Source organism: Podarcis pityusensis, assembly GCF_964106645.2.
Source record: "Podarcis pityusensis genome assembly, chromosome: 8".
NCBI lineage: Eukaryota > Metazoa > Chordata > Lepidosauria > Squamata > Lacertidae > Podarcis > Podarcis pityusensis.
Genome location: NC_138033.1, coordinates 15,999,329 through 16,023,639, shown reverse-complemented (window position 1 = coordinate 16,023,639; position 24,311 = coordinate 15,999,329). Strand labels below are relative to the sequence as shown.

Below are 24,311 nucleotides of genomic sequence, written 5' to 3'. Positions count from 1 at the left end.
TTTTTTGTATGCTATCTTCAGTAATAGGTATGAGTAATTCCACACTCACTTTCCCCTAATATATACTTTTCTATACCAAATGTTTAGTTACAGAGAACCACATTGCAAAATTCAGAGATGTGTAAATATTGCAGGATAATTGTATTTCGCTTTGCATATTGGTATGAGAAGTGTGAATTAGACAGTTTCTGATAAAAATACAAACAAAATCATTTTTCTCCCCTATCCCTACATAAGCACAACTGGCTCTGTCCTCCACCCCCTCACAGTTGCTCCTTTTTCCTTATCATATGAGGCATGAGGGAGCCTATTCACTCTTCCTAATAGTAGGACCGGCCCTGATTTCAAGAGATTTGTGAATTTCCAATAATATTATGAGAAGCGAAAGTTGCTATAAGACATTTAATAATTAAGTGTTCATCCATAGCATCACATCTGACTGAGACATGGCCTGTCCTCACAATATATACATATATTATAATAAAAACAACAGCAGCAACAATTAGAAGCACGTGGGGAAATGGGGCAGTCTTGGAAAGCAAGAGGGATATTCTACCCAAGGCAGAAACGATTGCTGAATAAAAGATATCTCGGTAATGGATGAGATCATTTTAAGGGTTCCAGCAGGGCACTTGGGTAAGAAGGCTACTCAAAAGTGATGTCGCAGAGATGAAAGTGGGCATCTTTTCTGCAATCCAGGCTTATTCCAAATGGCTCTTGGTTAAGTGACATCACCAAACAGAACGCCCATTGGCCTGTCAGCTTTCAAGGCCCCACCTGACTGGGGAACACCTGTGACAGGTGTCATAGGCCGTGGGCTACACTCAAGGGTCGCTGGGTGTTGATGGCTCTTCCTCTTCGGATGGTTTTACTTTTTTGTGGAACTTCCTGTCCCATAGCAGGTTTTGTGTACCTGGAAAAGAAGTTGGGAAATGAGAAGACTAATCCTGGAAGTGTGAGAAAATGAAGCTTTTACATGAAATTGAAGCTCATTTTCATTCATATATATATATGAGAGAAAACGAAGCTGACCCAAGTTTACCAAGGTTGTTATCTGACTCAGAATAGGATATACTCACCCAACACTAAGCTGAGAGAGAAGGAGACGCAAGCTATGCAGAAAGCCCAGTCTGGTGCCAGGTGTATAACATCTGCATCTATGACAACACGGACCTCAAACAGTACAATCATTAGAGAACTGACAGTGCAGAGTCCTGCAAGCAAGCAAGAAACTCTTATTAGACAGGGATGTCCCAAGACATTTTGCTGCCTGAGACAAAGGACAAGGTAGTGAATCTTCCACTCTGCCTCCAACCCCCCACATAGCATGTACTAAGCCCTACGAGACTGGCAGCTCGGTGTGGATGGACCTGTCAATTACAGTTTGGTTTAACCCATTGCAATTCATTTATTTGAAGTGGAAATTTCTATGTGTTTTGTGCACATTTTCAAAAATAGATGCACTTTCTTACACAGTTTTGCCTTGTATAAGCATTTTTGCAAGCAATTTACTCCTCACCAACCCCACAAGGTGAATGCGTTTCTTTATGCTGTTTTCAGTATTATGCACATTGTTGCAATCGTCCCTTGGTTGGAGGCCAACCACCATTCAAAATTGCAAAATTCAGAGAAGGGCAAATTTCAAAAGAGAGGTATGTTTTGGTTTGTATACTGATTTGAGAACATTGCATTAGAATGTGAACTAAATGAATCCCCTCCAACACACAACCCTTACTGGAAAATGAATCTAAGGTCTCACCAGCACTATGCATTTAAAGCTGTGTCTCAGGGGCCACCAAGCCCATAGGTGCCACAGTGCCCAGGAAGGTTTTCCCTACTGCTCCCAGGCAAATGCCCCAGACTCTGAGCTTCCATTAAAAAAAATGAGTACCTCTCTAGCTCTCCTAGAAAGAAAGTTATAAAGCAAAATGTGCAGGCAGCCTTCTAAGCAATTTCTGTGAAATGAGACAGCCTGGTTCTCACCTATCAGTGTTTATAGCCAATGAGTGAAGTCAGAACTGTGATTGACAAGTAGGTTGTTTGGACACCAGGCAACAGGAATCCCTGGAGTCCTAAAGTGCTTCTGTTTTCCCCATTCCCATTAGTGTTCCCACTTTTGTCTTATTTTCAAGTAGTCCTTAGAATCTCTGCATTTTGCCCTTTCTTTGTCCCTTGCCAACCAGCAGGCATCTTTCCTATGATGCATTTGTCTGAGGTTGGCTACTTGCTAAAGGTTATTATCTTCAAATACCACTCAACAATAATTGTGTGTGGATGTTAAAGAATGCTGTCCCCCCCCCCAAAAAAAAAATATAGAAAAAATTAAATATGAAAATTTGGGAAAGAGACTTGGGCATGTTTCCTGTTATGCAGGAGCTGATGTCCAGGCACTCATTAATAATGTCCAGTCACACATGCCTATTTCTGAAGTAAGTATCTTTGTGTTTAATGGGGCTTTCTTCCTGACAAGTAGGTACAGGATTGGCATTAAGGAAAACAGAGTTCTTGTCCCATTTAGAGCTGTATCTTCACAACTTTCTATAGTTAGTATGGGGTTAACCAGGGGCAGGAACAATGAAACAGCAGTGGCTGTACTCTAACGTTATGCCATGCTGCCCACAGCAGCCATTTTGTCTTACACCATGTCCCCTCCACGGCAGCCATTTTGTGACTGGAACCCTCGGCACTCTCAATATTGCCCTCTGGTCCAAAAAAGATTAGCAACCTGCTGCTGCATCATGCTGTTTTCAACAGTCATGGCCTCCCCCAAAGGACCCTGGGAAATGTAGTGCTGAGAGTTGCTAGGAAACTCCCTATTCCTTTCACAGAGCTACAATGCCCAGAGCATGCAAACAGTCAAACCCTCTTCCCAGAGAACTGAGTTCCTCTGAGCATACTCCACTCTTGCCCATGGCTGGCGCTGTTTCTGCTCCACATGGAGAACTAAACTCACTGTTATGCTAGATGATGAAGTGCCCTGACACAATACCTGCGCAGTAGTTAGCAATGGAAGAAATCATACAGTCGGGAATCTTCCTCTTTGTGATGCGACTTAAAAGGTTCTGTCCGCACAGCAAGGCAAAGCAAGTAAAAATGAGGGCTATTATCATAAGGCCTCGGACAGCCTCCAGACTCTCTAGAAAAAAAGAAAGAAAAACAGTCCCATTGTAAGTGCATTTGTGGCATTATGCCAGTGCTTCTAAGAACGGATTTGTAGTGTATTCCTAGTCAGTGTATATATGAATGGGAGGGTCCACATGCAGCCAGGGTGGCAATTACATGTTTAGTTAATGTAGTGCCAGGGAACAAGTGGTGCTCCTGTGTCTATTTAACCGTTATTCTTAGGTACGTGCTTTGATCCATGTATAGCAGCAAATGTATTGGCCTGGCCAGACGCAGAGAAAAGGAGCATGAGAAAGAAGGGAGTGAAACAGTTCACTTCAAAGATGAACTTCGTCTCAACTCTGGCTGAGACCCTATCTGCCCGCAGACTGTCTTGCCAGAGTGGTGCATGCTCTGGTTATCTCCCACTTGGACTACTGCAATGAGCTCTATGTGGGGCTACCTTTGAAGGTGACCCGGAAACTGCAATTAATCCACAATGCGACAGCTAGACTGGTGACTGGGAGTGGCTGCTGAGACCATATAACACCAGTCCTGAAAGACCTACATTGGATCCCAGTATGTTTCTGAGCACAATTCAAAGTGTTGGTGCTGACCTTTAAAGCCCTAACCGGCCTCAGCCCAGTATACCTGAAAGAGCATCTCCACCCCCATCGTTCAGCCCGGACACTGAGGTCCAGCACCGAGGGCCTTCTGGGGGTTCCCTCACTGTGAGAAGTGAGGTTACAGGGAACCAGGCAGAGGGCCTTCTCGGTGGTGGCGAGATTGCAGTACAGAGTGGATGATTCCAGGCAGCCCAGAAGCAGGGCATGAGGGTGATAGCTTCTTCCCATTGTTGGCCCTCTCTTAAAGAGGAAAATGGCCAGTAAAGGTTCAATATCAGCAGTGAGCAGAAAGCAGATCAAATCTATCAGAGCAGAACTCTCAGAGATTTCGAACACCGCAACAAGGATTTCTGGCTCTGCATTGTTTAACAATGGGGGGGGGGAGGACATTTGTGTATGTATTGTACATTCATTCTTATAACAAATTAGAACTCTGTTTACTTTGGTAGGAAGGCTGGGGGGCAAACCAAGGAGATTGCTGAAATCTAAGAGGTGTGGAGGGGGTTTTTTGGCTTGGAATCCAAACCAGCCACAGCTTCATCTCTGACTTCTAATAGTAACAGGGAACTACAGTGCAAGGCTGCTGTATGATTTATGTATTTAATCATATGAAGAAGAAGTTTACGTTAAATAATATAAAACATAAGAAAACAACCCCTAAAATCAACAGAGTTTAAAAAACAAGAAGACATAACAACATCACCAAAATTTAGATAAAACCAACAGTTTTACAAACAAATATGCAAAACAAACAAAAATTGCACGTTCCTCTAAGCTTGTCTAAACAAAATAGTTTTTAGCAAGTGTTGAAAACAACAGGCCGGTTCTCCACTAACTTTTACTCATAGTAGACCAATTAAAAGTAATGGACCTAAGTTTGCTATGGTCTTTAATTTCAGTGACCCTACTCTGGGTAAACACGAACTGGCTACAACCAAGGTGTGGCCTAATATTAAGTTCCAGAGCATAGATGCTGCCACACTATAACTCCATCTACCCTGTACATTTAAAGCAATATCATACTATTTTAAACAGCCATGTCTTCCTCCAAAGAATCATGGGGACTGCAGTTTGTTAAGGGAGCTGAGAGTTATTAGAAGACCTCTATCTCCCTCTGCCCCAGAGCTACAATTCTCAAAGTGGTTTAACAGTCAACCTCTCCCCAGGAAACTCTGGAAATTGTGGAGACTCTTAGCAACTCTCAGCATACTTAACACACTATAGTTGCCAAAATTATGTGTGGGAAGCCATGATTGTTTAAAGTGGTCTTATATTGCTTTGAATGTATAGCTGAGGTCTGAAAAAAATGCTACTTCTGCAGACAAAAGCTACTGAGTGGGTACCTAAGGGGTAAGACCGTCATTCAAGTCAACTCGTCCTTGCCTCCACTGCATGGAAATAAAACTCCTACCCAGAAGTCCGTTTGGCCCATGACCCTTAACCCAAGAAAGAACAGCAAACCAGTTGTGCCTCCTAACCGATGCTGTACGGGTGTGGTTTACAGTCCTTCTCAAAGCAAAAAAGCCACAACCCCAAATGAACATTGGATTTCACACAGTGATGGACCAGCCAGTTGGGAGATGCTATGCAGATGATGAGCAAGACGATATTGACGCAGCACATGACGCTGTATGTTTTTCTGACAAAAGGCATTGGCCGGACTTTGGCAAGGATCTGCAGAAAGAGGAAAGGCCAACATTCAGAAGCTCTAAGAATGATACTTGGAATCTAGGTATGAGGGGTGTGCTGGAGGGGATCATTTGCAAGCTTGGTGGTCTGTTCTACCCCAACATCATCACGGCCTCCAGTTATGTGGCTTCCAGTGACAGGGCATGCCTTGGCTACAACCTGAAAAAACTCAACTAGAAAGAAGTCCTTTTCTATGGTGGTATCCACTCTCTGGGGCCACAGGGGCCAACCAGATGCATGTGGGAAACCCTCTAGCAGGACCAGAGTCCAAGACAATTCTCCCTTCCCGCAGTTTCCAGCAACTGGTACCCAGAAACATTGCTGCCTCCGACTGTGAAGGCAGAGCATAGCCATGATGGCTAGAAGCCACTCTTAGCCTTCACGTCCATGAATTTGTCCTATCTTCTTTTAAGGCCATCTAAGTGGGTGGCTATCACTGCCTTCCGTGGAAGTGAGTGCAATGAATTGCATGTCAAAGGACTTTAATTTATCTGTTCTGAGTCTCCCAAGAGTCCTCCCCTGTTTCATAATTTTCAAATGTGATGGTCATGGGGTAAACAAAGGAGAAGTTTGGGGTACAGAACCTTACAATCCTCTGCCCTTTCCTCCCCAGAGCTGAACAACAGCAGCAACCAGGTCAGTTGTAACTGCAGCAGGATTAAGACTGAGAAGGCAGATGTGCCACAAGGCAGGTCTGACCAATGAAATAGACCTGAAGCTTCTGTTTTCCATAGGGGCCATGCATTTCCCAGCAACCTTTAGTCAAGCTTCAGCATAGTATTGTCTTCCTAACCATTAGGCATCCAGGGACACAAAATGGAACCAGCCATTCTTGGCAACCCTCAAGTTTAGACTCGGGGCTAAAGACTGGCCTTGGTCCTCAAGTCCCCAAACAACATCGCCTTGGCTATATATATATAATGCTATATCAAAACAGGGACCAGACTTCCCCTGCAATGTGGAACTCATACCATTGTAACTTAAGTTGGCAAGCATAGAATCACAGAATTGCAGAGTTGAAAGGGACACTGAGTGTCATCTAATTCAACCCTCTGCAATACAGGAGTCTTTTGCCCAACATGGGGCTCGAACCCATCACCTTGAGATTGAGAGTCTCACGCTCTACCAACTGAGCTACCCCAGGTCCATCATAGGTTTAGCAGAGCCCTCCATGGAAAACTCAATTTTTTTCCTGCTGATTATTTGTGCCTGATCATCTGTTGCCTTTTTAAAAGCATATCTAAGGTTCTCAGTCATCCCTTCTTTCAACGGAGTATTTTACCTTCCCTTGAATATCCCTCCCTTGGAGGAATATTTGAGGGAGGTTCTTAAAAATGTTTTCAATATTGTTTACAGTTGTTTTGGCAAATCATATTGCAACTTGTCTTGGGCCCTACTGTGTGGGGTAGAGAAGAATACTATTTACATTTCTATTCTATTATTTCTATTATTGATCTTCTTCTTCTGGCTATGTCTAATTTCCTTGTGGCTTAGGGCCTCAGTAAGTGGAGAAAGGGAGGCACAAGGGCCGTCACTCTTGCTTTTGGGCTCACCATAATTCAACTTGAAACGTGAAAGCTGTGACCACCCCACATTCCAGGCATGCACCATACCCTCTTCTTTGTTGTTGCTCCTCTCTGTTGCAACCCAAACAACAACAACAACAACAACAACAACAGAATAGCCACCCAGCTTCCGAGATTCTTGTTTTTCAACTGTCATGGAATTTTCCCTCCTTCCATGAACAGAGGGTTGTCTCCAACTAAGTTCTACTCAGAATAGACTGGTTGAAATGAATGGACGTAGTCAGGTCCATTCATTTTAATGGGTCTTTTCTAAGTAGTCTGGGTTCATAAATTCCAAATATTTCTCAAAGTGATATCAAAGTGATATCAAAATGATATTTGAGAATCATTTGAAAAGAGGTCTGTACCCCAATCTCCTGTAGATAAAGGAGGCATCTAGCTCCCAATTTTCTTTGCCTGGGTTGCAGATATGTCTGTTTAATGCAGGAAACATGATCCATTAAGAATTTAATTTGACCAAATTTGTATTACTGGCTTTTGTTGAAAAGCTAGGTTGTCAAGTTCTTGTCTGAATGTTGACATTTTGATCTATTTAAACTTTAAGATTTATAAGGCTGCTTATTTTATTTTATTTATTTTATTGCATTTTCCTTTTTTAAAAAATACAATGATAGCATACATTAAACATTACATCTGGGGGTGGGGATAAACAAGTATACCAAATTATTCAAAGGATACAAACAGTGATTTGATTTATCTATACGCCAAGTTCCCAGAAAGAAATTACATCTGTACTCCTTTTCTTTCTTTGCAGTCACCTTTCTGTTCCGGAAAACTATTTTAAATCCCTTCTATGTTAGTTGACTTCCCTCTATCTCTTTGCGGTTTCAATACTTCCCTTAAGTAGTAAGTGTTCTGAATTCATTTATTAATCTCAGTTTTTCCTGTATATCTGTGAAATTAATCTAAGCACAACCAAGTATTATTTTTGGAACCATATTTTATCAGGTAGTTTTTGAAGCAATCCTCTTTTTTTTTTAACCTTTTCACCTGAGTGGTTTCTTACTAGTTCTGTCATTTTGGCTAGTTCGAGGTACTCGCACAACTTTAATTGCCACTCATCTTTTGTTGGTATTAACTCACTTTTCCAGTATTTCACAATTAGCACTCTGGCCACTGTTGTCACATAGAGAAACATTCTTTTTATTATTTGGGATGCTTATCGTTAGAATGCCTAATAGGAATTGCTTCAGGTTTCTTTAGGAATGTGAGTTTTAGCATTCATTTAGTTCCTCATAGATCATGTCCCAATTTTTTTTTATTTGGGGACATGTCCACCACATATGGAATAAGATTCCTTCATTTTGTTTACATCTCTAACACATATTATTATTATTTTATATATTTTTGCTCATTTAGATGGGGTCAAGTACCATCTGTATATCATTTTCATAAAATTTTCTTTTATCAGATAGCACATGGCGAATTTTAAGTTTTTTCCATGTTGCGCAAGAATAAAGATCACGGTCTACTGACTGCTGTTTTGCTCCAAATTACTTGGCTGGAACTTCCTTCTTTTACTGACCGCATGGACCCATGGGGGACTTGCACCCCGACGAGCTGGGCTGTTGAGTAGTCTCTCACCCTGGAATTTTTCCCTATCAAAGGCAACCCTACCTGAAACCCAGGAAGAAGAACTATACTTAAATCATAATAACCCAAGGTAAATACATAAGTAATTAGAGACCTTGAGAAGATCAATCCTTTAAGTACCAACCAGAAGGCTGAAAATGACTGCGTATCGAGTGTGTGTCCTCTTTCTTGTGATCTCATGCCTGGCCCCTCAGGTAATTGAGTGAAGAAAAAAGAATCCATAAGCAATTGGGTTGGGTTCTGCTAAGCTCCAGTGTCTTGTAGTGCTCCGGTTTCCCAGTCACTCGCTAGGTCACTAGCCAAGGGCTGCTAACTTGAATATTGGGGGGCAGATAAGCCCCATCCCACATAATCAATCACCATTTGACTTGCAATGCCCATAAGCTTTGGGGGAACCCAACCCCCTCATTGTTTTATTTGGGGGCTGAAGGGACCTTGGTCCCTGGGAGTTGGGTTCTTCTAAGCTCCAGTGTCTTGCAGTGGTTCAGTTTCCCAGTCACTTGCTAGCTTACTAGCATGTGACTCAACCAACTCATCTGCTCTGACTCTGAGTTCAAGGTTGGCACCAGGAAGAGTCGGCTGGGAAAGTTTCCCTAGTTTCCTTCTCTTGTCACTACAGTTTGGGCTCCACTGCACCTGAGAGTAGCAGGCTAGCTTGCTCACACTGTTCCACCTTGAGCCTGTTTGCTGTCTGTTTAAAAAACCGTTTTAGTGAAGCTTCTTCATTGTGGCAGCAACAACACAGGCATGTGCCACATAAACAGGTCAATGCATGAACCTACATGAAACCTACAGTATTCATGACCAAGGTATCTTTCCACTCTGCCTCCATGCACAGTCAGTGGGATTTCTTAAAGGCATTGTTGGTGGCATACTGGGAAGAAGCAACTTGAAGAGAAAGAGAGCCCAGTCGCCATGTTTCTGGTCTCCATTTCACTGTGAGGGCAAGATGACCTAGCTGAATGTGAGAGGTATACACCATTTGCTGGGAACTGGACTAAGTTCCTGATACTGAACCTGAGCATAGTGGCCTGCAGAACTCAAATCAGAATACTCACAGATGCCTTTCCCCTGCTCAGTCCACCTGATGAGTTGCGTACCTCTGCTTCCACAATGCTTGCCTAATGGCCCTGCAACTTTCAGCCTGCCTGCCTGCCCAAGCAGAAAAAGCTGGTGCTGTTTTACTGGCTCAGAACAACAGCAAAGAATGTGATGGGGGGAGGGTCAGAATGTGTGGTTTTTAAGAATGTCAAGTCTCTGTTTGTATCCCTTCCAATGCTCCACTACAACACTTGTTCCTATGTTCCCTGAGTCTCATGTTGCTCCGATGTCAAGTTGGATATGGAAGACGTGTGCTATCTGTGAAAATTACTTTGTGTTTCTGAAAAATATATTATCTGACTACAACACTGAATATATGTATTTAATAACTACAATGTGCATTATGCAGGAACTTAAATGTTGCCATACAGTGGTGCCTCGCAAGACGAAAATAATTCGTTCCGCGAGTCTTTTCGTCTTGCGATGTTTTTCGTCTTGTGAAGCACGGTCCGTCGCAACTGCGCCTCTTCAAGCGGCTTTAAGAAAAAAGCGCAAGACGTTTTCGTCTTGCGAAGCAAGCGCATAGGGAAATTCGTCTAGCGAAGCAACGCAAAACCGAAAAACCCTTTCGTCTAGCGAGTTTTTCGTCTTGCGAGGCATTCATCTTGCGGGGCACCACTGTACTTAAATGTAGCCTCTGAGGTTAAGTGCAGTTCCTAAAAGCTTAATCTGCACACTTAAAAATTCTTTCAGCTGAACGAATATTCAGTGCTATGTTGGAGGGGATGCCAGGAAATTGGGAATTATGTTCATGTGGTGGGGGTGTAAATATGCACAATTTTTCTGGCAAAGCGTGTTTAATTACTGGGTTAAAGCTGACTGAAAGTCCAGAGGTAGCATTATTCTCAAGTTTACCATGGGGTGGAAGGTTCACTGGCTATGAAGGACTTGCTCACAAATTTATTGACAGCTGCACGAATTATGATACCCTAGGAAGGGGCAAGCAGAATATAAAGTGGGAAAATGGCACGAAGAGATGTGGGATATACCATAGCTATTAATGATAAATTAACATGTGTTGTTAAGGTAAGATGGGGAATGCGCAGGAGAAATGATTCTGAGGAGATACGGAAGGTGTTTGTAGAATTTGTACTGTTAAAATGGAAAGGGGTCAAACCATTGCAAGAGGTTTTGAAATTTTGGGATGTTGGATAGCTACAATGGAATGGTCTCAGTGGTGGGGTGCACATTTTTATTCTTATTTATTTATGATTAGTACTTTGTCAAAATAAAAAATAAAAACAGAAAAAAGAAGACAGATTACATGTGCCAGAAGAGTTTATTTTTCATGGTGAATTTCACCATGAGGCCTGAGCTCTTCCTTTCACCACTAGGCTCCCAATTTCTTCTGCTGCTACTTTTAGGATTCCTCAGCATCGTAGCATTTGGTTTTAATATGAAATAATGGAAATTCCTGAAAGCCAACACCTTTTCCATTAAGGGCACAAACGTCTTCAGTTGCACAGCCTTTTATTCTCATTTCCCAATATTCAGCAGCAACTGGGAAATAAAAGACATAAGGTTTGAATGAGTTTGCATGATGGTATTGCTATGAAAGCTCAGTGTTCTTAGAACCAACAAATTGTATTATTTTTCTGGCAGTCAGATATCATGAGCGCATGCCTTTGGAACCTTACCCTGTGTACCAAATTAAACCCAGCAGGTGGCCAAATTTGACTATTTTACCAAAGCTACACCCACTTGCCTTACATATTACATATAATATGTGTCAGGTCAATCTGCTGCTGCTGCAGCAGAACAGTTGGTAGCTGTGATAACCACTCTGAATTGCAGCTTGAGGAGCAGGGCTTGGAGTCACAGTCAATAGGCTGAACTTGTTGAAAGCAAAATCTGCTCCCTGTGTCAATCACCCACATGTCACATAGGAAGCTGTGCTGGCATCAGGATCCAGAACTCAATGCAACATATTTCTGAGGAAATTATGTGCTGACCAGCATAGCTGTCAAGTTACAGATTTGAAAATAAGGGACCGGCAGCCTCAAAAATAAGGGATCAGCAGCCAAAATAAGGGATTTTCCAAACACAGGTATGTTCAACTTCTGAGCCCCTCCAAGCCAAAGGCAGAAAGCCCAGCCAGCAGCCAAACAAAGCCTCAAACGGTGGTTCCCACAGCACAGCAACCCGGCAAAGGGGATGCAGCAAGGAAAACCACCGTCACCTCTCCGCTAGGAAGCACTGAGCAAAGGCGAATCCCCAGCAACACGGCCGATTTGATCGGCACAAGGCATGCAAGCTCCACCACCCAGTTGTTCTTAGACTCCTTATTGGGTGAGCAACGCAGCCAAGCAACATAATTGTAGCCTCCTTCCTCCCTGGCTGGCAGGGAGGGAGGGAGGGAGAGGAGCTGCTTCCTTTGAAACCCAGGAAATTTAAGGGGCATTATCAATAAGGGACAGCAGCGGGACACAGTGCTGGGATAAGGGACTTTCCTGCCAAATAAGGGACGGTTGACAGCTATGCTGACCAGTCCTCCACCCTCCCTTGTATCCCTCACCTTTGCTGCCCCTTGTGCATTAGAGGACAAAGGTGTGCTGCGAGGAGCCCCCTGTACATTTGTAGGCTCTCCCTGCAATGTTAAAACCCTGCACGTGAGTGAGTCTGCCCCCTCTAGTCCTTATGCAATTCATATGGGGGATAGTTTGGAATCCAAAATCTGACTAGAGCACCCTCCTTTCCCCGGGAGAAAAAAAATCAAAACTATACACATATAACATACATAAAAAGGAAAGAAAGATCAGTCATTGCTTTTCTGGCAGTGAGAAAGGGACAGAGAGTCAATTTTCTGGCTGAATGGCAATATTACTCACCTCCAGCTTGACTATAGAAGTCAATACACTTGGTCTCATTGGCAAGGCAGCTGACATTCCCCTGAGTTTTGCAATTAAGTTTCCCTTTAAAATAGGTGCGACGGAAGCAGGCTGGACACTGTCGACCATTGGGAGAAAGATCCTCACGTGTCGGAACTACCAAAGTAAAAATGCAGTGTCGGCCTATGAATGCAATACATTCCCTCCTCTCTCTCTTAACTTTACTTCAGTAGTTTTCACGCCTTCTAGTAATGTCTGACCATAGCTGGACTTGGAATGTCCCCATTGTGTCCTACAATTGCCATCAACTTGGCAGATCAGACATGTCTGCTGTGCTTGCTCTAAATGATGTTTTTGTGTTTCACTTTCTGTCACGCATTTTCTTTCTCTGTGGGTTTTCTGAAGTTCTCACTTGGTGTAAGGGCATCAGGCAAGCTATCTACTCTCTGTTTCTAAAACTCCATATGTGAGCGTACAGACAGCTGAATTCTCCTGGAGGTAATCCCCTCCCCTCCCCTCCCCACTCTCTCTCTTTCTCTCTCTCTCAATGCAAGCAAGGAGTGGGCAGGCCCAGAACCCAAATTGGTCAGAACTAAGCCAACAGTTTCCATATTTCTTTCTATTTCATTTCTATTTCATTTACTCCAGCCTACCCCCCTCCCCACCCAGTTAGAAATTTGACCGGTGTAAGTAAGGAGGACAAAAGTATTCTGCTTCCTAAGAGGACATCATCTACTCTATATATCCCAGATTCAAGGATAAACTATAGATACTCCTTAGAACAATTGAACCCAGTGTCTTAATGGACCGAATAACAGAAATGCTACACTTTACCTGTAACTAGGTGGCACTTCGTGCAATGGCTTTATAAGCCTTTAAACTTCAGAGATAAATATACTTACTGTGGACAGGTTCCTCATTGCACTGTTCGGTATGGCAGCAAAAGACCTTCATCTGGAGGAATTTCCCATAGGCTGAACTGATACTGAAATCTCCTGTGTGGCAACCGTTAGAAAGAGCACAACCCCGGACAGTTGCCATTGTACGCCTTGGATCTGTAAAGAACAAAAGGAAATAAATCACAAGATCTGCAAAGATTCTGGTTAATTCCTACCAAATGTATTTATTTTTAATGATATTTCCCATTAAGTAAATTATTCACCCTTCAGTGAGAAAGTAAGCAATTCAAAGTTCTTGAACCAATAGATAAACCAAAACACAATTTTCCTTCAAATTCCACTATTCTCTGATATCGCTAAGCAGTTCTCCAACCAAACTGTGCATACAAAAATGCAAATATTAAAGAATATGTGCATAGAAACAGGTGGCATTCAATGCTAGCCCAACTCACAATAGACCCACAACGATTAATGAGTGTAGCTAACTTAGGGTCATTAATTTCAGTTGCTTTCTCTGAGTCGGACTTAGTTGAATGCAATCCAGCTATAGTAGTTCAAAAAATGTATTAAGAGAAATGGTTTGCAAATACCTTTATATTAGTCAAAACTGCAGGAGAATGTTGTACTAGGAGAAAATTGCTCTTAAATGCTGGCACATTTTATGAGTTATTTATTTACCTACTGTGTAGAATTCAATGTAAGTTTGGAAAAAATGAAAAGGTGAGAGAAAACAATATTGACAGATTCAAACCCCCCCCCCCCCGAGACTGTAATAGATGTATCTGTCTGGAAGGCTCTAATTGAAAGACGTAGCAGATGGAAAGGGCATCTCATTTATCAGATGAGGGTGAATTTGCAGTGTTCTGATGATGGAGGAAGGTTTCCCTGACTCAGTGGCATATCATTGGTTGCCATCACCTGGGGCCATACAGAGGGAACGTCTAACAGTGTCTACATCACCCAGGAGATTGCAGCCACAGAGATAAGTCATTCCACTGTCTGCAAAGGTCACTTCCTGGTTTACATAGAAAAGCTGTTTTCAATGGAGCCAAGCAACGGAAGCACATAGCTGTAGTGAGGCAGCACTGGGTGTTGAAATTTTGCAGCCCAACAATTTTGTGCCCCGGGAAATCACCCCTGCATGCTAAAAACTGCCCTCACATTATGCACAGTTGTCACCCGTCAGCCTTTGTGTACTTTGTTACTGCTGAAGACTCACCAATTGTGACAAATGATGTCTAACTTTTTTACCACAATCTGTTATCTCAGGTCATTATTCCAGGGCCTGCAGGCAATGAGATAACTGGAAGCTGAAACTGAGAGATATCCAACATGCCAGGGGCCATTGTGAAGCTGAGGCCATATAGTCCTTCCTTGTGTTCTAAAATCAGTGCATAAAGGTAAAGGTAAAGGGACCCCTGACCGTTAGGTCCAGGCACGGATGACTCTGGGGTTGTGGCGCTCATCTCGCTTTACTGGCTGAGGGAGCCGGTGTACAGCTTCCAGGTCATGTGGCCAGCATGACTAAGCTGCTTTCTGGCAAACCAGAGCAGGATAAAAGTGTCATTGCACTCTGAGTTTCGCAACCATTGCAAGAAACTGAAGGGGACCTGGATCTCTGGGCAGAACAACATCACGGCACACATTGTCTTCCTCAAGATGTTAGTTGGAATAATGCAAGAAGGAAAAATAGCCTTTCAGGACAATTTTCTTTCTTTCTTTGTAAAATCTAATCTGGACCAGCGGGGTAGCAGCAAACAGGGAAACTCCAGCTGCCCCAAATGATGCCTGCATTGAATTTCTAATAATTTATTTAATTTATTTATTTAACTGAATACCTTGCCTTATGATGGAAAGCTCACCACAATCAAACTAGAGCTCACTCTTTCTGGTTAAAGCATGGGTGGCTATGCTGTAGCCCTCAATTATTTTCTGAACTACAGTTTCCATCATCTCGATCCATTGGTCATGCTGGCTGAGGTGGATGGGAGTGGTAGTCCATCAACTTCTAGAGGGCCATAGCATAGCTGATGCATGCCAGGATCTTTATGCTGAAACCTTCATGTGATGCAAAGAGAGAAGCAATGATGGAATAAGAAGAGTTTGGATTTGGATTTGATATCCCGCTTTATCACTACCCGAAGGAGTCTCAAAGCGGCTAACATTCTCCTTTCCCTTCCTCCCCCACAACAAACACTCTGTGAGGTGAGTGAGGTGAGAGACTTCAAAGAAGTGTGACTGGCCCAAGGTCACCCAGCAGCTGCATGTGGAGGAGCGGAGACGCAAACCCGGTTCCCCAGATTACGAGTCTATAGCTCTCAACCACTACACCACACTGGAATAAATTTATGAGACAGAGGATAGCTGCTGTGTGATGGATTAGAACCTAGGCTGCCAGGGTTCAACTCTCCACTCAGCCATGAAGCTCACTCAGTGACCTTGGACACTTCCACTCACAAGGTTGCATGCCAAGGGTAAGAACCATGTACACCACCTTGTGCTCCATGGAGAGAAGATGGGATATAAATACAATTCATAAAGAATAAATAGTGTTAATTTACACACAAAAGTCGTTCCTTGGGATGACAAAGAGCAAACGAAAAGATTCAGCTCACCTATATTGTTATGCAGAACCATAGAGGCACAGGTTTCATTAGAATTACAGGTAGTTTTTTCATTCCCTTTACATGAGGTTTCATTCTTATGACAGGAGGAACATATCAGAGATGTCACTGCAGAAAGGAGATAGAGGTGGGTGAAGGAGATTTCTTGAAATGGTAATGAGATGGTAATGGGGAAACCTTGCGTGCAAGTATGTCAAATGTCAAAAGCAACTGGGGGAAAGTGGATCTCTCACCCACAGTTCTCTGCACCACCAAGCTGCTACACTTCTGCGACTGCTTTGGGGGAAAGAGTGAAAGTTAAATTCCTAGTTGAATGTAAGGTATTGGATGCCGACTAAGCTGGTGGAGCATAACTGCTGAGCTGTTTAATGGGAAATGTTGAATTGAACATTTTAATCATGGTGGTTTATATTTTAAAGTGTTTTTATTGCATATTTTAACTATGGTGTATATCTTAATCATTCTGGATTTTAACAAAAATGCAGATTTGTTCATTTGTTTTTAGTAAATGATGTAGAATCAATTTAGAGGTGAATAATTTATTAATTAATAGTGGTATAATCTAGATAGATTTGCTATACCCAAGTATCCCAGAAACTGTAGCTTTCACTTATTGGGCCTGAGTGTGATTAATCAGATTCCTCCATTGCGTGTCGAGACCCTGAGACCATCCCCTTGTTGATGAATAAGACACAAGGACACAGATATTAGGTTAATGTTATTGGGCAAATTTAGGCCACAACTTTATTGGTTACAGAATGTGAGCGGCATTGGTTTAGGCATTGGAATTGACCCGACTATATCTGACTCCTGCCCATCATGCAGGGAGTCCAGTAAGGGTCAACCACCAGTCGGGGGAGCCCCGTCGATGCAAACCAACTCAAGCTCCCCCTGGGTTCCCGACAGGGTTGTGTCATGGCCCTAGCCCAACCCCGGACTTCGGGCAAGATCCACACCAGATTCCTTTAACGGAATACCCTTAAGCTTGAAGGGGCAGGTGGTGGCCACACCTCCCCTCCCCCATCATAAGATCAACCAATGCCTAACCGCCAAACCTTACCAAATTGTGACAATTGCTACAAGGTAGGCGAAAACCAAATGACCAATGCCAATTTGCTAAGTGGAAAAATTCCTACCAGGCCCTTCAATGGCGACCAACCGAGGTCCATAGCAAGGCCAAGTATCCCAGAAACTGTAGCTTTCACTTATTGGGCCTGAGTGTGGTTAATCAGATTCCTCCATTGCATAAATACATGTTTGGAACATATACTTGGCTGTCAAGGCTTAAGTGCTTAAATTCTTGAGTTGACTCTCCCCTACTTCTCCTTGGTAACCCAGCAATATTTGTTCTCTATTATGCTGATCTCCTTTCCTCACTGTCCTTCCCTCCCAAGGAGCAAGTCTTTTCAGTGTCATCTAAAGATGAAAAGATTCCCATTCTACTGGTCCCTACTTACCTGAAGAAAGCAGGGCCAAGAGGAGGCATGTGCTCAGAAGTGATTTCATCATTTTCGAAAGATGAGGCGATTCAGAGCAGAGATGGACCAGGAAAGAGAACTGATGCAGGTGAAGTCTTACAACGAGATATTTATAGACCAAGGATTCATGCTGTGGGCAACACTTAGGAACAAATGGTTCAGTGAAGTCCAGGAGTGGGGGCTGTGTGTTTGCCAAGAAGACACTGAGGGACATAGTGAAATCCTAAGCTCCATTTCGAAATTGGCTAAATTAGTCCTTTTTGAGTGCCAGACACTTTTCAGAAGTCATTTTCTATGTAACTAATTTACAATGCAGTCTTAACCCATCTTGGCTTTGTATTGCATGGATGCACTGGAAGCTTCAACTCGTAAAACTGATTGCGCAGACCCATAAGCTGGGGTTGAACTGAGCCACTTTTTGTTTTGACCTTAAATAAAAATCAACCAAGGGGGGTTACAATGGGGTGGGAGATGTGAGCCGAGAAGTGAGCCTTGGGAACAATCCATCACCGGAAAAGTGCCTAAAGAGTCTCACCAGGCTAAACCAAACTATTTCTTTTCCTGCACCTAAACCACCCCTGAAAGGGGAGAAATCTCTGTTTAGTCCCCTTTCCTCATTTAGTCCCTTTCCATGAGAGGTACTCCTGCATCTCCCTCCACAGGTCGGTAGGAAGATGGCATAGCTGACATCCATCAAATGGACTCCATGTGGCCTATACAGTTAAACCTCACCAACCTCAATGCCTTTATGGAAGATTACTTGACCTGCCAGGTTCTGAACTGCGAGCCAAACTTACCTGTTGACTTTTTTTCTTGCCCTGTTAATTCACCTGGGATCCCAAGAAACCTACTGAGCTCTTCTTGGCAATATTTTGTATAAATCACGTGTAACTGCCAACCACTGTTGCCAGATAACTTGAAAATCCAATATGGCCTGCAGGCTCAGAACCTTTACTTTCAGCAGACCCAGATCATTATTGTCCAGGTGTCAACAAAGGGAGCAACCAGTTGAAACACATGCCGCTGTGGCCCAACCACCAAACTGAGGTCAACTGACTCAATCCCAGTTGCGTGTCAAAGTTGTAAGGGGTGGCCCTCCGACTGGCCCCGAAACACGTGCTGTGACGGCAGATAAGGACCCTCTATCTCTCCCTCCAGACATAACACATTTCAAGCATTAGGTCCCAGCTTGCCCCCTAGGGGACATCAGTAAATTTAAACTAGCCTGCAGTGCCACTGCCCCACCACTTGGAAGTGTTGATCAGAAAAACCTAGGTGAGTCATGGTAGATGCTGCACCAATATGAAAAAGGGGTCCCAAATGAATCTGGATCCAAGCCCAAGTTGTACAGTGCCACCTTAATGACTGCCCAGAATTGAAAATGTGCTAGTGGTAAAAGCTGCACATGCATAAAGAAATATCCCTGACATCGCTCACCCACTGTGGAGCCTGCCAGCTGAACTCTTGGTACCATCTACCTTTAGCAGTAGAAGGAAGTGAGGCTGAACAAAATAAGATGCAAAATCTCATGTTTTACTTCAAATACCCTTTATCATCATTCTACACATTCTGCACATATAAAACAAAGATATAGAATACAGATTCAATTTGCCAGAAATTTAGTTTTCATGATGAATTTCACTAATTGTGAAAAAGAAAACCCATGAGGCCTAAGCTCCTCCTCTCACCACTAGGCTCCCAATATCTTCTGCCACTACCATAAAAGGGTGAATCAACAAGAAGGAGTGCTTTGCTGTCTTGTATCTACCCTTCAAGGTCGATATGCTTTGAGGATATCTCAGCATGTAATTCTATGGAGTGTCAGCTCACCATATTCTAAGCTTCTTCCATTAAGGGCACACCAGTCTTCAGCTGCACAGCCTTTGAATTTGAGAGTCTCAAATTTCTGAGAACGATCTGTGTAATAAAAAGAATAAGCTTTGCATGAGTTCTTTATTTGGGCCTTAGGGATAGGGATGACTGTGGTTATTAAAGCTCGGTTGTTGGGGGGGCACAATCTGTGGCTGTCTTACGAGCATGGGTGTTTGGGGGAATGCTTCTCTACCAGAGCTATATAAAGTCTTCAACTGCATATAGTTTCTGAATTAAATTAAATTTGGTTTTCAGTTCCTTCAGGAGTGATATTCAGTGAATATTGTAAAATGGTTCCAAAGGGATTATCAAGAGCTGAGGAAATCAGCTTCTGCAGTTTCATTCCTCCTTGTTCCAATTGTATCACATTGTTGGGAAAGAGTGAAGATACTTTGAGTTATCTGATTTGCTTGCCTTTAACCATGTTGTCTTGAATTGAACCAAGCTTGTTCTTTACACCTGCTTCGCTACCCATCTTCAGTAACAACCTCATCTATACGTGTTATATTTCTCTATTTCTCTTACACTTATGAAGGGAAATGTTGATTATAAGTTTGGAAAAAAGAAAAGAAAACATTGTCAGCTGCCCAGATACTAGCATAGTTAAACTGAGCTTCTTTACCTACTCCCACAAAATTTGTAGTAATGTTTTTTCTAAGGTCAAGCTAAGAAAAACCAAACAAGCCCTTTATCTGCTCCGTTTTCCCCTTTCTTCATCCCAGATACGCAGCAATGCTCTTTTATTTATACATTATTTATTTCCAAAGATTTATACACGGCTTGATTATAAAAAAAAGAAGCAGCAGTTACAAGCAGATAAATATGAGAAAACATCAGAATATGCAAGAGTTAAAATGCTAAAACAGATTAAAATTGCAACAACTTTCTAAGCATCTAAATAGACTTGTCTAAACAGGAATGTTTTTAGCAGGTGCTGAGCAGAGTACAGTGAGTGCCCCTGACTCATCTCAGTGCTATAGAGAGAACCAAGAACTCACAGAGCATGGAGCCATCTGTCTCCACAAACCAGGTCATACCGTCAACCACTCTCTACTAGTTATGTTTAAGGCACCAGGCAATGTACAAAGGGCAGTTGAGGGAGACACTGTTGGTCCAGCTGAAAATGACCTAAAGGCCATTAATGCAGCCCAGAAGTGGGATGAGCATTCAATGAAGCATTCATCTGGGTTATAGGGAAGTAATGTTGAGGTTAACAGGGACGCGGGTGGCGCTGTGGGTAAAACCTCAGCGCCTAGGACTTGCCGATCGCATGGTCGGCGGTTCGAATCCCCGCGGCGGGGTGCGCTCCCATCGCTCGGTCCCAGCGCCTGCCAACCTAGCAGTTCGAAAGCACCCCCGGGTGCAAGTAGATAAATAGGGACCGCTTACCAGCGGGAAGGTAAACGGCGTTCCGTGTGCTGCGTTGGCTCACCAGATGCAGCTTGTCATGCTGGCCACGTGACCTGGAAGTGTCTGCGGACAGCGCTGGCTCCCGGCCTATAGAGTGAGATGAGCGCACAACCCTAGAGTCTGGCAAGACTGGCCCGTACGGACAAGGGTACCTTTACCTTTACCTTTAATGTTGAGGTTAAAAGTAAAGTGGCTTATGTGTAAAGGGACCCTGAAGGTCATCTTGTCAAACCCGCTGCAATGCGGCATTCTCAATTAAATCAGGTGGCCATCCAACCCGAAGCTTTCTGACTATGCCCACCACCAAAATAGAACATCCAATCTGGTATTTTCACTCTTCTGTTGAAAATAAAGAAACAAAAAAATCAATGCTTGAATAGCCTGAATAGGTTTAGTCTCCTCCCACAATGCTATGACCCACACCAATGTTCTCCAGAGCCTGCCAGCCCTCATTTGTTACACACCTGTGAACTACTACCACTGCTATTAAGATGTCCAAAGCCTAACTGATGTCACTAAAACACAGTGTTGCACAATGAGACAGCCCACCAGAACCAGGGCCGTCTTACCCATAGGTGCTAGGGGTGCTGAACACCCAGGCGCCGGGCTCTCAGGGGTGCCAGGCCAAGAGTCTGGGGCCCGTGAGTTTGTTGATGGATCATAACCATAACTCTTGCTACCAGCTGCCAAATCAGTGAATTCCAGGATGGCGAACAGGAACAGAATTTGCTGACTAGTAACTTGATTTTTTGTTTAGTTTTATGATACCTGCACGCCTGGGTTTGGGCAACCTGGGGAGGGGCGCTGGGTGGATCTTTGCACCCTGGCACCGCATATGCTTAAGACAGCCCTGACCAGAACCCCACCCCACAAAGCAAAGTTCCATGGTTGGAATGTAGAGATATTGATAAATGTTTTAAGGCGAAGACCCACGACCTAAGCATATGTGGGAAAGGATTGAAAATGAAATTAGAAGATCAATCAATATGTTTGTTTGAATGCCACAGTTTGGAATTTAGAGATAGTTGAGATATTCTATACACAGTGGGTAGAATCTGCCAGGGATGTGTTCAAGGGCAAAGTGGTTGCATGAGCAAAGTGGTTGCTAATGGGTTACAGCTGCTTCAAAACCCACACTTTAGATTTCACAAGCATATTTCAGGTGAACGCTGGACAGTGGGACCAAGGTGCCTTTGTTGGGTTTACAGCCAATCTCTCCCAGGAAGGAGGGAGTTGGTTCTTCTACTTCCATTGTTGGGAGCCACAGTTTGTGGCTGTCTTACAAGCCTGGGGGTCTGGGGAAATGCTTCCCTAGCAGTGCTGTATAAAATCTTCAACTGCCTGTAGTTTCTTTATTAAATTTATTTTGGTATGCAGTTCCTCCAGGAGGTAGATATAAGGCCAACTTAAGGCCTACATTACTCCTCGGAAGGCAGGCTTTTGCAGTCACATCAGGATTAAAAATCTTAGAGTACATTTTCCACATATGATTTGTTTTCCCCTGTGCGATTCATGGTTCTTAAATTATCATTTATAAAGATGCCCTACTGAAATCCCCCCCCTTTTTTTTTTGTCTTGCCTCATTTCCATTCTCCTAATGTGATGGATATAGAAACATACAATGTGCTCCTTCGAGACATTATTGTTTTCATGCAGCAGGGCTACTGAATATTGATACTCTCTTTTTTAAGGATCATGGGTTTTTATTGGAAAACAGGGTATATTTAACATGAGCCATTGCCTTTGCCTTTGCTTTTGTTTTATGTGGTGTCTAACTTGGTTCAAAAGAGCATATATATTTTTATCATCTTCCAGGCCCCAGAAAAAAACACTGCTGAGGTGGCAAAGCTAGACATTGTTCAGGGTTATTGACAGGTCCCAGGGACAAAGTGATATTCAGTGAATATTGTGCAATGATTCGAAAGGGATTACCAAACGCTGAGGAAATCAGGTTCTGCAGTTTCATTCCTCCTTGTTCCAATTGCACCACATTGTTGGGAAAGAGTGAAGATACATAGGGTCATCTGATATGCTTGCCTTCAGCCACGTTGTCTTCAATTGAACTAAGCTTGTTCTTTACACATAACAACCTCATCTAAATGTATTCTATTTCTCTATCGTCTGGAAACCTTCCTTATTCTCTGGTACCTGGGCCATTTTTTAAGTGTATATTTTATTGGTTTTCATAAACGTATAACAATCACTAAACAGCTGCACACAATTGAAGTATGCCACCTTTTCTGCAATCTCTCCAGCTACCACATAAGTATTCATATTTTCCTAACATTTCTTCTTCTTTTAGATTTGCTGCAAAATTATCCTACGTTATTTCATCAGCGTTGTATGGAAGCATCCATCCAGAGTGTGGTCATCTTGAACTAAAGAATCAAGAAGGTGACGACATCCAGATTTGTTGTCATTCTACTGATAACACATTGCTTAGATGCTTTTAGCTAGGATATGAAGTAAATGGCCATAAAATGTCAAAGAATGCACCAGTTGTTTTTTTCCTTATACTTGCACTGACATACTGAATGGCCGTTCTGACAGTAAGGAAAGCATTGGGAATGCAGAACATGAATGAACTTTGAATTCTCATGTTAAATGTGAGGTTTCTGAGAAACTCACATCTCCATTTGAAGCAGTTGTTCCTAGCTATTGCCTTGAGGCTCATGTGGTCCTGATGCCATGTTAGATATGGAAGACATGTACTATCTGTCAAAATTACTCTGTGTTTCTGAAAAATATATTATCTGAGTAAGCGTGTTCTCCATAATAGAGAGCACGTGTTGCGGTGGGGGCCAGAAGGGCCACCCCACTGTTGTTGGGCAAATTGGCCACATGCTGTGATTGGGCAAGGAGTGTTGCTGGGGAGAATGTTATGTTGCTAAAGTGTGGGAGGGGTCAGAGGTCTTAAATACAGGGCTCGCAGCCTGGGGCCTTCTCTTGGGCTGTGTGCACCGGATCACCCGCCCACCCTCCCTGAAAAGTGGGGGGGGGGGTCATTGTCCTCTGACCTTGCTATGCCTGTCATGGGGTTGTCTGCCTTGGGGCAGAGGCCTGGTAGGAATTTTGTCCATTTGGCTGATTGGCTGTTGCCATTTGGTTTTTGCCTACTGTGTAGCAAATCATCACAACTTGTAAGGTTGGCGGTTAGGCATTGGTTCAAATTGGTTGGTGGAGGGGTAAGTGCCTACCCCTCCAATGGTGGTGCGGAAAGGGAATTCCGTTAAAGGAATCCAGGGGCTTGCCATTCTTTTCGTCCTTGTCCCTGGCATCGGACTTGGGCCGTGCAAGCCACCAGAAGCATGAGGGTGAGAAGTGAGGGACTGAGGTCCAGCTTCATTTTCTCCCCAAAATTGTTTCCCTCACTGGCTTCCGCTGGAATCCGGAAGTCAGTTCTGTCCCTGGGGCAAGGACAGATAGTCATAACCAATGCCTAAGCAACCACTCACATGTGTGTATTTAAATAAAGTTGTGGCCAAATTCATGCCAAAAACCTT

The 24,311-nt window shown here is 43.2% G+C and overlaps 1 protein-coding gene across 2 annotated transcripts; it reads right to left on the bottom strand.

Annotated features, from left to right (window-relative positions):
- Positions 1–388: 388 nt before the first annotated feature.
- LOC308484461 (uncharacterized protein) lies at positions 389–8,759 on the bottom strand. Of its 2 annotated transcripts, none has more exons than XM_081019439.1 (5): positions 8,691–8,759; positions 5,207–5,402; positions 2,990–3,136; positions 1,080–1,214; positions 389–913 (listed from the first exon to the last, which is right to left on the bottom strand). In XM_081019439.1, exons 2-5 carry the CDS (start codon positions 5,379–5,381, stop codon positions 825–827), a joined length of 546 nt encoding a protein of 181 aa, XP_080875565.1. In that variant the 5' UTR covers positions 5,382–5,402; positions 8,691–8,759; the 3' UTR covers positions 389–824. The 2 variants fall into 2 exon arrangements, with proteins under 2 accessions (XP_080875565.1, XP_080875564.1); XM_081019438.1 differs by lacking the exon at positions 8,691–8,759 and adding an exon at positions 6,971–7,135.
- Between the last annotated feature and the right edge of the window lie 15,552 nt (positions 8,760–24,311).